Raw genomic sequence first — 16,417 nt, 5'->3', positions numbered from 1 at the left:
TATATATATAAAATAAAGAAATGAAAGAATTATACTTTCTTAGACAAATGTTTAAGGAAGTTCATCACTTCTACACTTGCCTTACAAGAAATTGCTAAAGGGAGTTTAGTTTTTCAACCTGAAGAAAGAACCCTAACTGTAAAAAGGAAAATGACTGAATCAGTCATTTTGAAACTTTCCACAAAGAAAAGCTCAAGTCCAGAATTGGCTTAATTCTACCAAACATTTAGAGAATTAATATCTATCCTTTCACAAACTCTTCCAAAACAAAGAACAGGAGGGAACAGCTCCTGACTCATTCTTTGAGGCACTCCCCCTCCCTCTTTTCCCTTCCCCAACCTCCTCCCTCTTCCTCGCTCTCAGAGCTGAGAAGGCTATCTTACTTGGAACGTTGTACTTCTGGAGACAGTAGGCAAGCTCCATAGGTTGCACTGCTTTCTGCCGGCTGTCCTGCATCTTCTCCAGTAGCAAGAGCAACTGGAAGGGGACACTTCTTCTCTGCTCTTCTGTTCCCCTTGGTACTGTTATCCTGCCAAATAAGAACATCTGTGAACCTCCTTATCCCCACAGTTCTCAATGCTAGATGCATGCTGAAATCACTTGGGGGAACTTTCAAAACTCTCCATCTCCTGGCCACTTTGCAGACTAACTAAATCAGAATTTTTTAATCAGAATTTCTGATGATGGGGCTCAGTTATCAGAATTCTTAAGTTTCCCAGATGATTTAAATGTATAAACAAGGTTGAGAATCTCCCCATTGTGTGCCCCAGGCACGCTTTAGATCCCTGTTTCCATGCTCTTCGTCCCTCAGGTTGTTTCCCACCTTCTCTCCAGTAATAGCACAGTGACCTTGAGGTTCCTTCCTTGAGGTATATGCACCATATTAGCAAATTGGCTATAGAGAGTATCCTCTCAAGGGGGGTATCAGACAACTTTTGCCTCACTCCTCTCCCCACTCTGCCCAATAATCACATTTAAATGAAGGGCAGATGAAGAGGGTCCTGGGTCCACAGCAAAGTGGCCATACAGCAAAATGTCCAGGCTGAAGTACTCCAAAGTGAAAAGGCAAATACTGATCTAGGTCCTGGAAATAAAGGACATGAAGGAATGTCAGTTTATTTTGAAAATGATTTCTTTAATTATAGGTATCTCTCATTGCCCGAGCCAAGGAGGAATACAACTAGTCCCAGGAACACAACTACATAACTATCAGTCCAACACAAAAGTTGACCTGAAGACACAACAAACACCACAACTAAAGGGAGAAAAGAGGCCACAGCAAAGAATGTAGGAAGTGCAGAGATGTGGTTTAGGGAAGAAACAGACTGCAGGTGATCCAGAGGGAAGGGAGCCATGGTCATGGAGAAGGGGGAGAGAGAGATAGGAAAACACATAAGGAGAACATTTCCCCAAAGCCACTGGCTTAGGAAAGGAGAAGGATAGAATTTCATAAGTTTTTGCAATCAGCAGGGCTTAAAGCTGGAACCATAGCCAGAGATCAGAGGGCCAGAGCCAAGATCAGAGGGCTTGACTGGGAAGGAACCTCAAGGTCACTGTGCTATTACTGGAGAGAAGGTGGGAAACAACCTGGGGAACAAAGAGCATGGAAACTGGGATCTAAAGTGTGCCTGGGGCACACAATGGGGAGATTATTTGCTCCTCTCAGAGCACATCCCTGAGAGGGAGCATGCACAGCGACACCACTTAAGAATAAAAGAGCCAGGTGGCACCATTTTCCTCCCCCACCCCTCAGCATGAACACAGAGCCACCTGTGGGAAGCAGCATAGTGCCAATACTGGCTGCTTAACTTACCTACACCAAGCCTCATACCCCTGAGCTCCAGTAAAACAACCCTTCTTAGTCATGTTTGCCTAAGTCCCAGCGTGGTGAGACCCTCCCCCAGAAGACCAGCACAAACCCCCACCCATAGCACACCTCCCAACCAGAGAGTCCTGCAGGACCTCAGTTGCAGAGGAGGTGGTGACAGGTCTCATTTCACAAGCAGACCAGGGCACACCTAGTTAAAACTCACCACCTAGTTAAAATTCACACCAGAGACAAAACACTGCCCACAGAAGACAAAAAGAGCCTCTTCAAAAGACTGGCCTGAAGGATAGAGCAACCAAAACACAACAGCAGAGCACATGCAGCACACACAGGAAACAATCCCTGAAAGAGCAGGCCCTGGACACTATATGACCTTTCTCCATTAGACCATTACTTTCAGGAAGAAGAGACACAACTGGCTTTTCTAACATAAGCAGGCAGAGACAGGCACAATTGGAAGGCACAGGAATTTATCCCAAATGAAAGAACAAGATAAGGCAATAGCCAGAGATCTAAGTGAAACAGATACAAGTAACATGCCTGAGGGAAAATTTAAAGAAATTGTCATAAGGCTACTCACTGGGCTTGAGAAAAGAATGAAAGACATCAGTGAGATCAATACTGCAGAGATAAAAGATATTAAAAAAGAAATAATCAGAGATGGAGAGTGCAATAAATGCAATTAGAAACATGCTTGATGCAGTGAACAGCAGGTTGAAAGAAGCAGAGGAATGAATTAATGACCTAGAACACAAAGGAATGGAAAGCAATGAAGCTGAACAAAAGAGAGAAAGAATTATGCAACATGAGAATAGACTTAGGGAACTCAGGGACTCCATTAAGTGTAATAACATTCATATTATAGGAGTCACAGAAAAAGAAGAGGGAGAAAAAGGGACAGAAAATTTATCTGAATATAAAATAGCTGAATGAGTTTCCAGGACAAGCAAAAACTAAAGGAATTTGTGAACACTAAACCAGCCCTTTAAGAATTATTAAAGGGGATCCTTTGAGCGAAGAGAGAGCCCCAAAGTAACAAAGACCAGAAAGACAGAGATAATCTAGAGAAACAGCGACTTTACAGGTAATACAATGGCACTCACTTCATATCTTTCAATAATTACTCTGAAGGTAAATGGACTAAATGCTCCAATCAAAAGACATAGTGTCAGGAAGGATAAAAACACAAGACCCATCAACATGCTGCTTACAAAACACTCATTTTAGACCCAAAGACACCTCCAGATTGAAAGTGAGGGGGTGGAGAACCATTTATCATGTTGACGGACATCCAAAGAAAGCTGGATAGCCATCCTATATCAGACAAACCAGATTTTAAACCAAAGATTGTAATAAGAGATGAAGAAGGACACTCTCTCATAATAAAAGGGCCTATCCAAACAAGAAGATCTAGCAGTAGTAAATATTTATGCCCATAACTTGGGAGCAGCCGATTATATAAACCAATTAAACAAAATTAAAGAAACACATTGACAATAATAGAGTAATACTAGGGGACTTTAACACCCCACTCAGCAATGGACAGATCGTCTATGTAAAAGATCAGCAAGGAAACAAGGGCTTTGAATGACACACTGCACCAGACGATATATTCAGAGCATTTCATCCTAAAGCAGCAGAATGTACTTCCTTCTCGAGTACACTCCATGTGCATATTCTCCAGAATAAATCACATACTGGGTCACAAATCAGGTGTCAACCAGTACCAAAAGACTGAGATTAGTCCATGCATATTTTCAAACCACAAAGCTTTAAAACTTGAAGTCAACTACAAGAATGGAGGTTAAAGGGCATCCCACTAAAGAATGAATGGGTCAACCAGGAAATTAAAGAATTAAAAAATATGGGGAAACAAATAAAAATGAAGCCCTGGGATGCAGCAAAGGCAGTCCTAAGACAGAAGTATATAGCAATACAGGCCTTCCTCAAGAACCAAGAAAAATCTCAAATACACAACCTAACCTTACACCTAAAGGGGCTGGAGAAAGAACAGCAAACAAAGCCTAAGTCCAGCAGGAGAAAAGAATTAATAAGGATTAGGACAGAAATCAATGACATAGAAATTTTTAAAAAGCAACAACATGCCAACAAATTAGGCAACATGGATGAAATGGATGCATTCCTAGAAACATATAAACTACCAAAACTGAAACAGGAAGAAACAGAAAACCTGAAAAGATCCATAAACAGCAAGGAAATTAACACAGTAATTAAAAATCTCCCAAAAAACAAGAATCCAGGGCTGGATGGCTTCCCAGGGTAATTCTACCAAACATTTAAAGAAGAACATGATGAGACGAGCACTGGGTGTTATACTGAACTGATGAATCATTGAATATTATATCAAAAACCAATGATGTACTATACCTGGGCTAACTGAATTTAAATAAAATAAAATAAAGTAAAATAAAATAAAATAAAAAAGAAAGAAAGAAGAACTCATTCCTATTTTTCTTTATTTTTCCTTTTTAAAAAAATTTTTTTTATTATATTATGTTAGTCACCATTCAGTACATCCCTGGTTTCTGATGTAAAGTTCGATGATTCATTAGTTGCATATAACACCCAGTGCACCATGCAATATGTGCCCTCCTTACTACCCATCACCAGCCTATCCCATTCCCCCACTCCCCTCCCCTCTGAAGCCCTCAGTTTGTTTCTCAGAGGCCATAGTATTACTTGGCCATAAAAAAGAATGTATTCTTGCCATTTGCAACAACAGGGATGGAGCTGGGAGTATTATGCTAAGTGAAAATAAGTCAGAGAAAGACAAATACCATATGATTGTACTCATTTATGGAATTTAAGAAACAGAACAAATGAGCACAGGGGTAACAAGAAAGAGAGGGGCCACCTAAGAAACAGACTCTTTACTACAGAGAACAAACTGCCGGTCACTAGAGGGAGGTGGGTAGGGGGAGGGGTGAAATAGGTGATGGGGATTAAGGAGTGCACTTGTGATTAGCACCAGGTGATGTATGGAAGTGTTGAATCACTATATTGTGCACCTGAAACTAATACTACACTGTATGTTAACTAACTGGAATTTAAATAAAAACTTAAAAAATAATCTAGGGGCAAGAAAAAACCTTACTAAAAACAATTTAATTAAATTAAAAAGTAGGAGTGCCTGGGTGGCACAGTGGTTAAGCATCTGCCTTCGGCTCAGGGGGTGATCCCGGTGTTATGGGATCGAGCCCCACATCGGGCTCCTCTGCTGTGAGCCTGCTTCTTCCTCTCCCACTCCCCCTGCTTGTGTTCCCTCTCTCGCTGGCTGTCTCTATCTCTGTCAAATAAATAAATAAAATCTTTAAAAAAAATTAAAAAGTAAAATATTTTTTAAAAAGAATGTGTAATAAAGTACATACGTGTATAAATATATATACACTTTGTGTGTGTGTGTTGTTTGAAAGAAATCAATGGAGAGATTCAGGGGCCTACTTGTTGATTTATTCCTCCTCCGATATTTCTGATACTGATATAGTCCAGACACTGTTTTAACCAAATCAGTGGCTGTCAATCCAGGCTGCAGTTTCAAATCACCTGGGGAGTCTTTAAAAGTACCAGTGCCCGTACGTGGAATTTCAGAAACAAAACAGATGAACATAGGGGAAGGGAAGGAAAAATAAGGCAAAATCAGAGAAGGAGACACAAACTGAGGGTTGCTGGAGGGAAGATGGGTGGGGAGATGCAGTAATTGGGTGATGGGCATTAAGGAGGGCACTTGATGGAAGGAGCACTGGTTGTTACAAGCAACTGATGAATCACTAAATTCTACCTCTGAAACTAATAATACACTGTACGTTAATTAAATGGATTTTATATTTAAAAACAAAACAAAAAATTAATTAGAATAAATTAAAAAAATAAAAAGTAACTATCGAGCCCCACCCTAGACCAACTGAAACCAAATGTCTGGTGGTGGAAACAGGTATTCATATTTTTTTTTTTGTTGTAAAGTTCGATGATTCATTAGTTGCATATAACACCCAGTGCACCATGCAATACATGCCCTCCCCACCACCCATCACCAGCCTATCCCATTCCCCACCCCCCTTCCCTCTGAAGCCCTCAGTTTGTTTCTCAGAAGCCATTGTCTCTCATGCTTCATTCCCCCTTCTGATTACCCCCCCTTTCTTTATCCTTTTCTCCTCCTACCGATCTTCCTAGTTCTTATGTTCCATAGATGAGAGAAACCGTATAATTGTCTTTCTCTGCTTGACTTATTTCACTTAGCATTATCTCCTCCAGTGCCGTCCATGTTGCAGCAAATGTTGAGAATTCGTTCTTTCTGATAGCTGAGTAATATTCCATTGTATATATGGACCACAGCTTCTTAATCCAGTCATCTGTTGAAGGGCATCTCGGCTCCTTCCATGATTTGGCTATTGTGGACAATGCAGCTATGAACATTGGGGTGCATATGGCCCTTCTNGACCTGCTATGAACATTGGGGTGCATATGGCCCTTCTCTTTACTACGTCTGTCTCTTTGGGGTAAATACCCAGTAGTGCAATGGCTGGATCATAGGGTAGCTCAATTTTTAACTTTTTAAGGGACCTCCACACTGTTTTCCAGAGTGGCTGTACCAACTTGCATTCCCACCAACAATGTAGGAGGGATCCCCTTTCTCCACATCCTCTCCAACAATTGTTGTTTCTTGCCTTGTCTATCTTTGCCATTCTAACTGGCGTAAGGTGGTATCTCAGTGTGGTTTTGATTTGAATTTCCCTGATGGCTAATGATTTTGAACATTTTTTCATGTGTCTGTTAGCCATTTGTATGTCTTTCATTGGAAAAGTGTCTGTTCATATCTTCTGCCCATTTTATGATTTGTTTATTTGTTTCTTGTGTATTGAGTTTTAGAAGTTCTTTGTAGATCTTGGATACCAGTCTTTTATCTGTAGTGTCATTAGGCATTCATATTTCTTTTTAAACTTCTTAGGTGATATAGTCTAGATTGTTCAGAATAATATCTTTTCTCTGGCTACTGTTCAAAGAAGACTTTTAAAAGTACAAGTCGCTGTGAAAAATTGAATATATGAAAATGTACAATAATATACACGTTAGTCTTACCTCTTCAATATCTTGGTGAAACCCACATTCATAATTAATACCTGAATCAGGCAGTTAAGACAGCAGGTCTGTCCAATGTTGTGTAAACCAACCGGGCCTATATAGGGAAGGGAAAAAAATACTGAGGACAAGGGCAAGCTAAGGGACTCAACAAAAATCAAATGTTTTTCTAAAACCTACTAAGGACATGAAATTCTGCAAAATACTCTCACAGGGACAAAGACTTCACTAAAGAGCTTGCAAACAAATTGGAGAGGAGAGATAAAGCATGGGACTCTGAAAAACAAAACAGTAATAAAACTTTTAACAGTTCATTAGGAAAAGAGAGCTGTCACAAGACAGAGTAAGCAATGTCAAATGAGTAGTACACGCAATTGTTAAAAGAGCAAAGACAAAGAAAGAAACATTACAGAAAGCATAACTGGGAGCATTATGAGTTCCCCCCACTCAAGTTGTTCCCTACAGAGTTGTCAGAATGGGCATCTCTGCAGCTCAGAGATAAAAGTAATTTCCTAGCTAGTCTATTTCAGGGTCCAGTGGAAAGGCCTCTGCCCAGTCCCCACCGTGCGGCTGAAGGAAATCAGGGAGGGGGGAAAAAAAGCTCTGGGGGAGATTCACTAATCTAAGCTCACCTCCAGAGGCTAGAAGCCAAAAGGAACTTCTGAAGATGTGAGAAAGCCAAAAGAAAGCATTTATCTGATGTACTAGCAACCAACCTCTCCTTTCCCAACTCAACTTGGGCTAAGCTGATTCCACAAGGTGAGTAATTTAAGAGGGAGGGAAAACCACTAATATCAGAGTTCCTGGGGAAAGGACTTTTGCATATATGAGATAGGGCATTAAGATGGAAAAAATCCAGGGACAGCAAGTAATCATAGATTTCGGCTCCTGAATCAGCAGAAGCACTTTGCCTCTAAACATCCTAGCACACAGGTATAACAGTATAGGCAGGAACCAATGTTGGCTGCTGCTATGTGCCAAGCATTAATTTGAAGCACTTTGCACAGATTATCTCACTTACCCCTCCCAACAACCCTATGTGCTCAGTACTATGGTTATTCCCATTTTACAGATGCAGAAATGGAGGCATAAGAAACCAGCAGTCATTAACCACAAAGCTCTACTGCTTCAGAGTACAGTGGGTGAACAAAGCATTTCCCTGTGGTCAAAAAGAGAAAAATGTGAGGATCTAATGACCGTGAGGACAGTCCCAGGCACTGATGCGCTCCCTTAGCTGCTCCTTCTTCCGCTTCATGTTGTTCTCTTCCTTCTTCTCAATGGGTTCTGCTGAGAAATGCTGAGACTCAGCCAGGATGCACTGGCAAATTCCCTCAGGGACCCCAACACCTGACTCATTAGCGATCACTCCAAAATCCCCAGGTCACTGGCTGCCAAGCCTGTCTTCAGGACTGCATGCTTCCAGGAAGAGCTCACATGAGTCAGCTTTGGTGGGAATTCTGTGAAAACACATCACAGGTAGGTAAGGATAAGGGGAGAGGGAGTGCATATTCATGTGATCAGTTCTGATTCCAAAGATACAAGTCTCATGTGGATAGAGCTAGAGTTTATTATGCTGAGTGAAATAAGTCAGAGCAAGAAAAATACCATATGATCTCAATCATACGTGGAATTTAAGAAAGAAAATAGATGAACATATGGGAAGGGAGAAAAGGAAAAAAAAGGAGAGAGGGAAACAAGCCATAAGTGACTCTTAATGGTAGAGAGCAAACTGAGGGTTGTTGGAGGGAGGCTTGGGGGAGATGGGCTACATGGGTGACAGGCATTAAAGAGGGCACTTATTGGGGGAAAAAAGATGGCAGAGGAGTAGGGGACCCCATTTCAACTGGTCCACTGAATTAAGCTAGATATCTACCAAACCATTCTGAACACCCACAAAAATCAGCCTGAGATGTAAAAAGATATATCTGGATCTCTACAAACAGAATGTCTCTGGTGGTTGGTCTCAACGTATGAAGCAGGGAGCTGTGATTCTGTGGGCAGATATCGGAAGATAAACAGAAGGGGGAGGGAGCCACCATAAGCTGGTGCCGGGAAGGTGAGATAACACTGGAAGGCAAAGGTCACTGGGGACCGGGCACAGACAGCGGAGGGGAAAGGACTTTAGGGAAACCCCCCAGACTGAAACCTGGCGCTACAGGGGCATGCATGAACTGGGGGTGGCTGGTGGTTTTAGAAGCACAAAGGGCAGAGACGTGCCCGGCCCTGGGAGCAACAGCTGGGAGTGCTGCTGTGGGGTGCACAACCCAGGAGACTGAAGTTTTTAGCAACACAGGTAGAAATGGAGACACTGTGGCCTGGACAGCTCAGTGAAGAGTAGACTGTGATCTCTCTGAAACAGACATTTGGATGTGGTCATTTCTGCTCTGACTCCTGGAAGAGACATGGAAAGCCACCAGGGAAAGCTGCCAGAGAACAAAAGCCCCCCAAATATGGTTTTCACTGAGCCCATCCCCCCCCACACAGGGGGCAGGGCAACTCTGCCCAAACAGGGTTGCCTGAGTAACAGCGTGGCCGGCCCCTCCCCCAGAAGACAGGCTGGAAGAACAACAGGACAACAACCCTGAGGTCCCTATAAAATCGGTGCATCTTGCTTGGGTTGTGGTTAATACTTTGGACTCTATAACAATAGCTAAATCGTGGAAGGAACCGGGATGCCCTTCAACAGATGATGGAGTAAGAAGCTGTGGTCCATATATACAATGGAATATTACTCAGCTATCAGAAAGAACGCGTTCTCAACATTTGCTGCAACATGGAGCACTGGAGGAGATAATGCTAAGTGAAATAAGTCAAGCAGAGAAAGACAATTATCATATGATTTCTCTCATCTATGGAACATAAGAACTAGGATGATCGGTAGGGGAAGAAAGGGATAAAGAAAGGGGGGTAATCAGAAGGGGTAGTGAAGCATGGGAGGCTATGGACTATGAGAAACAAACTGAAGACTTCAGAGGGGTGGGGGGTGGGGGAATGGGATAGACTGATGATGGGTAGTAAGGAGGGCACGTATTGCATGGTGCACTGGGTGTTATATGCAACTAATGAATCATCGAACTTTACATCGGAATCCGGGGATGTACTGTATGGTGACTAACATAATATAATTAAAGAAATCATTAAAAAAAAAAAACTTTGGACTCTATACATTTCCTCAACCACCCCTCAACAGAATGACTAAGAGGAGGAATCCCCAACAAAGAAAAGAATTAGAGACTGTGGGTTCTGCCACAAACCTAATGGATATGGATATAAGCAAGACATCAGAAAGACTTCAGAGGAACAATTATGAAGTCGATATCTAGGCTTGAGAAAAATATTCATGACAATATAGAATCTCTAAGGGCAGAAATGAGATCTAATCAGGCCGAACTTAAAAATGCTATGAAGCATGAGAGACTATGGACTCTGAGAAACAAACTGAGGGCTTCAGAGGAGAGGGGGGTGGGGGAATGGGATAGACTGGTGATGGGTAGTAAGGAGGGCACGTATTGCATGGTGCACTGGGTATTATATGCAACTAATGAATCATCGAACTTTACATCAGAAACCAGGGATGTACTGTATGGTGACTAACATAATATAATAAAAAAAATTAGAATTAAAAAAAAGAAATACAAAAACACTAATTCAAAGGGATACATGCACCTCTATGTATATAGCAGCATTATTTACAATAAGCAAATTATGGAAGCAGCCCAAGTGTCCATTGACTGATGAATGGATAAATAATATATAAATATATATAAATGTGAGAATATATAAATATATATATTTTTATATATTCTCACATACAATGGAATATTACTCAGCCATCAAAAAGAATGAAATCTTGCCATTTGCAACAACATGGATGGAGCTAGAGAGTATAATGCCAAGTGAAATAAGTCAGTCAAAGAAGGACAGATATCATATGATTTTCCTCATATGTGGAATTTTTTAAAAAGTTTTTATTTATTTATTTATTTAAAAGAGAGAGAGAAAGAGAGGGTTACAGCAGGGGGAGGGACAGAGAGAGAAGAAGAGGGAATCTCCAGCAGGCTCAGTGCACCAAGCCCAACACAGGTCTTGATACCATGACCCTGAGATTATGAGCTGAGCCGAAATCAAGAGCTGGATGCTCAACCAACTGAGCCATCCAGGTACCCCTCATACGTGGAATTTAAGAAGTAAACTAGCAAAGGGAAAAAAAAGAGACAGACAAATGAAGAAACAGATTCTTAATTATAGAGAAAGAACTGATGATTACCAGAGGGGAGGTGAGTGGGGGGATGGGTGAAGTAAGTGATGGGGATTCAGGAGTGCACGTGTCATGATGAGCACCAGGTGTTGTATGGAAGTGTTAAATCACTATATTATACACCTGTAACTAATATTACACTGTATGTTAACTAGCTGAAATGTAAATAAAAACTTAAAAAAATTTTTTTAAATGCTATGATGAAATGCAGTCTAAACTGGATACTCTGACTGCCAAGGTAAACAAGGCAGAAGAACAAATTAGTGAGCTAGAAGATAAGATGATAGAAAAGAAGAAAATAGAGGAGGTATGGGAAAAACAGATTAAAGCCCAAGGGATTCGAGAGATTAATGACTCAATGAAACATTCCAATATCATAATTATTAGGATCCCTGAAGGGGTGGAGAGATAGAGAGGTCTAGAAGATATACTTGAGCAAATCATAGCTGAGAACTTTCCTAATCTGGGGAAGCAAACAAGCATTCGTGTCCAAGAGGCAGAAAGGACCCCTCCCAAGATTGATGAGAAAACAAACTGAGGGCTTCAGAGGGGAGGGGGGTGGGAGAATGGGATAGGCTGGTGATGGGTAGTAAGGAGGGCACGTATTGCATGGTGCACTGGGTATTATACGCAACTAATGAATCATGGAACTTTACATCAGAAACCAGGGATGTACTGTATGGTGACTAACATAATATAAAAAAAATTAAAAAAAAAAAGATTGATGAGAAAAGACCAATACCACGACATATAATAGTACAATTTGCAAACTTTAGATCCAGAGAAACAATCTTGAAAGTGGCAAGGGGGAACAGATTTCTAACTACAGAGGGAGGAACATCAGAATAATGTCAGACCTGTCAACAGAAACGTGGCAAGCCAGAAAGGGCTGGCAAGACTTATTCAGGGCAATAAGTGAGAAGACCGGCTTACAAGACCGGCTTACAAGAACGGCAAAAACTGAAAGAATATATGACCACCAAACTGGCCCTGCAAAAAATAATAAGGGAGGTTCTATAAAAAAAAGAAAGACCCCCAAGAGTGATATAGAACAGAAATTTACAGAGACAATCAATAGAAACAAGGACTTCACAGGCAATATGATGACATTAAGATTATATCTCTCAATAATCACTCTCAACGTGAATGGCCTAAATGCTCCCATGAAACAGCATAGGGTTGCAGATTGGTTTCAAAGACAGGACCCACCCATGTTGTAGACCCTGTCTACAAGAGACTAATTTGAACCTAAAGATACATCCAGACTGAAAGTGAGGGGATGGACAACAATTTTTCATGCCAACAGACCTCAAAAGAAAGCTGGGGTACCAATTCTCAAAGAAGACAAATTAGATTTTAAGCTAAAGACTGTAGTTACAGATACAGAAGGACAGTATAACATTCTTAAAGGGTCTATCCAACAAGAGGATCTAACAATTATAAATATCTATGCCCCCAACAGGGTAGCAGCCAACTACACAAACCAACTGTTAACCAAAATACAGAAACATATCAATAATAATACGTTTAATAGCAGGAGACCTCAACACTCCACTCTCAACAATAGACAGATTATCTAAGCAGAAAATCAACAAAGAAACAGAGCTTTGATTAACACACTGGACTAGATGGACTTCATAGATACATACAGAACATTCCACCCTAAAACAACAGAATACTCATTCTTCTCAAGTGCACATGGAACTTTCTCCAGAATAGCTCACATACTGAGTCACAAATCAGGTCTCAACCGATGCCAAAAGATTGAGATTTTCCCCTGCATATTCTCAGACCTCAATGCTTTGAAACTGGAACTCAATCACAGGAAGAAATTCGGAGGAATTCAAACACATGGAAGCTAAAGACCATCCTGGTTAAGAATATCTGGGTCTGGTAGCTTTCCCTCTGTTTCTGTTTTTTGAAATACCTTTAGGAGAACAGGTATAATTTCTTCTTTGAATGTTTGGGACAATTCCCCGGGGAAACCATCAGGCCCTGGCTTTTGTTTTTTGGAAGGTTTTTAATCACTGTTTCAATCTCTTCATAATTAATTGATCTGTTTAAAAATCAATTTCTTCCTGTTTCAGTCTTGGTACTTTATAGGTTTCCAGGAAGGCCTCCATCTCTTCCAGATTGCTTAATTTATTGGCATAAAGCTGTGGAAAAAACTTTCCAATAATCCGTCCTATTTCATTGGTGTTGGTTGTGACCTCTACCTTTTCATTCATAATTTTATTGATTTGGGTCCTTTCTCTATTCTTTTGTATAAGTCTTGCAGTGGTTTGTCTATTTTATTTATTCTTTCAAAAACCAGCTTCTAGTTCTGTTTATCTGCTCTACTTTGCTTCTGGTTTCTAATTCATTGATCTCTGCTTGAATCTTTTTTTTTAATGATTTTTTATTATATCATATTAGTCACCATACAGTACATCCCCGGATTCTGATGTAAAGTTCGATGCTTCATTAGTTGTGTATAACACCCAGTGCACCATGCAATACGTGCCCTCCTTACTACCCATCACCAGTCTATCCCATTCCCCCACCCCCCTCCCCTCTGAAGCCCTCAGTATGTTTCTCAGAGTTCATAGTCTCTCATGTTTCATTCCCCCTTCTGATTACCCCCCTTTCTTTATCCCTTTCTTCCCCTACCGATCATCCTAGTTCTTATGTTCCATAGATGAGAGAAATCATATGATAATTGTCTTTCTCTGCTTGACTTATTTCACTTAGCATTATCTCCTCCAGTGCCGTCCATGTTGCAGCAAATGTTGAGAATTCGTTCTTTCTGATAGCTGAGTAATATTCCATTGTATATATGGACCACAGCTTCTTAATCCAGTCATCTGTTGAAGGGCATCTCGGCTCCTTCCATGATTTGGCTATTGTGGACAATGCAGCTATGAACATTGGGGTGCATATGGCCCTTCTCTTTACTACGTCTGTATCTTTGGGGTAAACACCCAGTAGTGCAATGTCTGGGTTATAGGGTAGCTCAATTTTTAACTTTTTAGGGGACCCTCACCAAACCAGGCAAAGACCCCCTCAAAAAGGAGAATTACAGACCGATTTCCCTAATGAATATGGATGCCGAAATCCTCAACATGATCCTTGCTAATAGAACCCAACAGTACATTAAAAGGATTATCCATCATGACCAAGTGGGATTCAGCCCTGGGATGCAAGGGTGGTTCAACATTCACAAATCGAAGGGTCTCTTAGATTTTATCCAGAAGGAAAAAGGCAAAAATCATATGATTCTCTCAATAGATGCAGAAAAAGCATTTGACAAAATACAGCATCCTTTCCTGATTAAAACCCTTCAGAGTGTAGGAATAGAGGGTACATTTCTCAATCTCATAAAAGCCATCTATGAAAAGCCTACTGCAAGCATTATTCTCAATGGGGAAAAGCTGGAAGCCTTTCCCTTAAGATCAGGAACACGACAAGGATGCCCACTCTCGCCACTATTATTCTACATAGCACTAGAAGTCCTTGCAACAGCAATCAGGCAACAAAAAGGGGTAAAAGGTATCCAAATCAGTAAAGAAGTCAAAATGTCTCTCTTTGCAGATGACATGATACTCTATATGGAAAACCCAAAAGAATCCTCTCCCAAACTATTAGAAGTTATAGAACAATTCAGTAAGGTGGCAGGATACAAAATCAATGCCCAGAAATCAGTTGCATTTCTATACACGAATAANTATAAATGAATAATGAGACTGAAGAAAGAGAAATTAGGGAATCCATCCCATTTACAATAGCACCAAAAATCATACGTTAGCTTGGAATTAACTTAACCGGAGACGTAATGGATCTATACTCTAGAAACTACAAATCACTCTTGAACGACATTGAAGAAGACACATAGAAAGGTATTCCATGCTCATGGATCGGAAGAATTAACATAGTTAAAATGTCCATGCTACCCAGAGCAATCTACACTTNAATGCTATCCCGATCAAAATACCAATGACATTTTTCAAAGAACTGGAACAAATAGCCCTTAAATTTGTGTGGAACCAGAAAAGGTCCCGAATCGCCAAGGAATTGTTGAAAAGGAAAAACAAAGCTGGGGATATCACAATGCTGGATTTCGAGCTGTATTACAAAGCTGTGATCACAAAGACAGCATGGTACTGGCACAAAAACAGACACATCGACCAATGGAACAGAATAGAGAACCCAGAAATGGACCCTCGGCTCTTTGGGCAACTAATCTTTGATAAAGCAGGAAAAAACATCCGGTGGAAAAAAGACAGTCTCTTCAATAAATGGTGCTGGGAAAATTGGACAGCTACATGCAAAAGAATGAAACTTGACCACTCTCTCACACCATACACAAAAATAAACTCCAAATGGATGAAAGACCTCAATGTGAGACAGGAATCCATCAAAATTCTAGAGGAGAACATAGGCAACAACTTCTATGACATCGGCCAGAGCAACCTTTTTCACGACACATCGCCAAAGGCAAGAGAAATAAAAGATAAAATGAACTTATGGGACTTTATCAGGATAAAGAGCTTCTGCAGAGCCAAGGAAACAGTCAAAAAAACTAAGAGACAGGCCACGGAATGGGAGAATATATTTGCAAAAGACACTACAGATAAAGCACTGGTATCCAAGATCTACAAAGAACTTCTCAGGGGCGCCTGGGTGGCACAGCGGTTGAGCATCTGCCTTCGGCTCAGGGCGTGATCCCGGCGTTATGGCAATGAAGACATACAAATGGCTAACAGACACATGAAAAAATGTTCAAAATCATTAGCCATCAGGGAAATTCAAATCAAAACCACACTGAGATACCACCTTACGCCAGTTAGAATGGCAAAGATAGACAAGGCAAGAAACAACAATTGTTGGAGAGGATGTGGAGAAAGGGGATCCCTCCTACATTGTTGGTGGGAATGCAAGTTGGTACAGCCACTCTGGAAAACAGTGTGGAGGTCCCTTAAAAAGTTAAAAATTGAACTACCCTATGACCCAGCCATTGCACTACTGGGTGTTTACCCCAAAGATACAGACGTAGTAAAGAGAAGGGCCATATGCACCCCAATGTTCATAGCTGCATTGTCCACAATAGCCAAATCATGGAAGGAGCCGAGATGCCCTTCAACAGATGACTGGATTAAGAAGCTGNGAGCCACTCTGGAAAACAGCGTGGAGGTACCTTAAAAAGTTAAAAATTGAGCTACCCTATGATCCAGCCATTGCACTACTGGGTATTTACC

General features: G+C 40.9%; 1 protein-coding gene across 1 annotated transcript; it reads right to left on the bottom strand.

The window, feature by feature from the left end:
* Nucleotides 1–234: 234 nt before the first annotated feature.
* Nucleotides 235–8,410, bottom strand: LOC117796745 (ubl carboxyl-terminal hydrolase 18-like). Its single transcript, XM_034645969.1, has 3 exons — nucleotides 8,123–8,410; nucleotides 6,926–7,022; nucleotides 235–529 (listed from the first exon to the last, which is right to left on the bottom strand). The coding sequence occupies exons 1-3, from the start codon at nucleotides 8,178–8,180 to the stop codon at nucleotides 250–252; spliced, it is 435 nt and encodes a 144-aa protein (XP_034501860.1). The 5' UTR covers nucleotides 8,181–8,410; the 3' UTR covers nucleotides 235–249.
* Nucleotides 8,411–16,417: the final 8,007 nt, after the last annotated feature.

This window comes from Ailuropoda melanoleuca, chromosome 16 (assembly GCF_002007445.2).
Source record: "Ailuropoda melanoleuca isolate Jingjing chromosome 16, ASM200744v2, whole genome shotgun sequence".
Taxonomy (NCBI): domain Eukaryota; kingdom Metazoa; phylum Chordata; class Mammalia; order Carnivora; family Ursidae; genus Ailuropoda; species Ailuropoda melanoleuca.
Note: the sequence above shows the minus strand (reverse complement) of the source record. Positions and strands in the feature narration are given on the sequence as shown.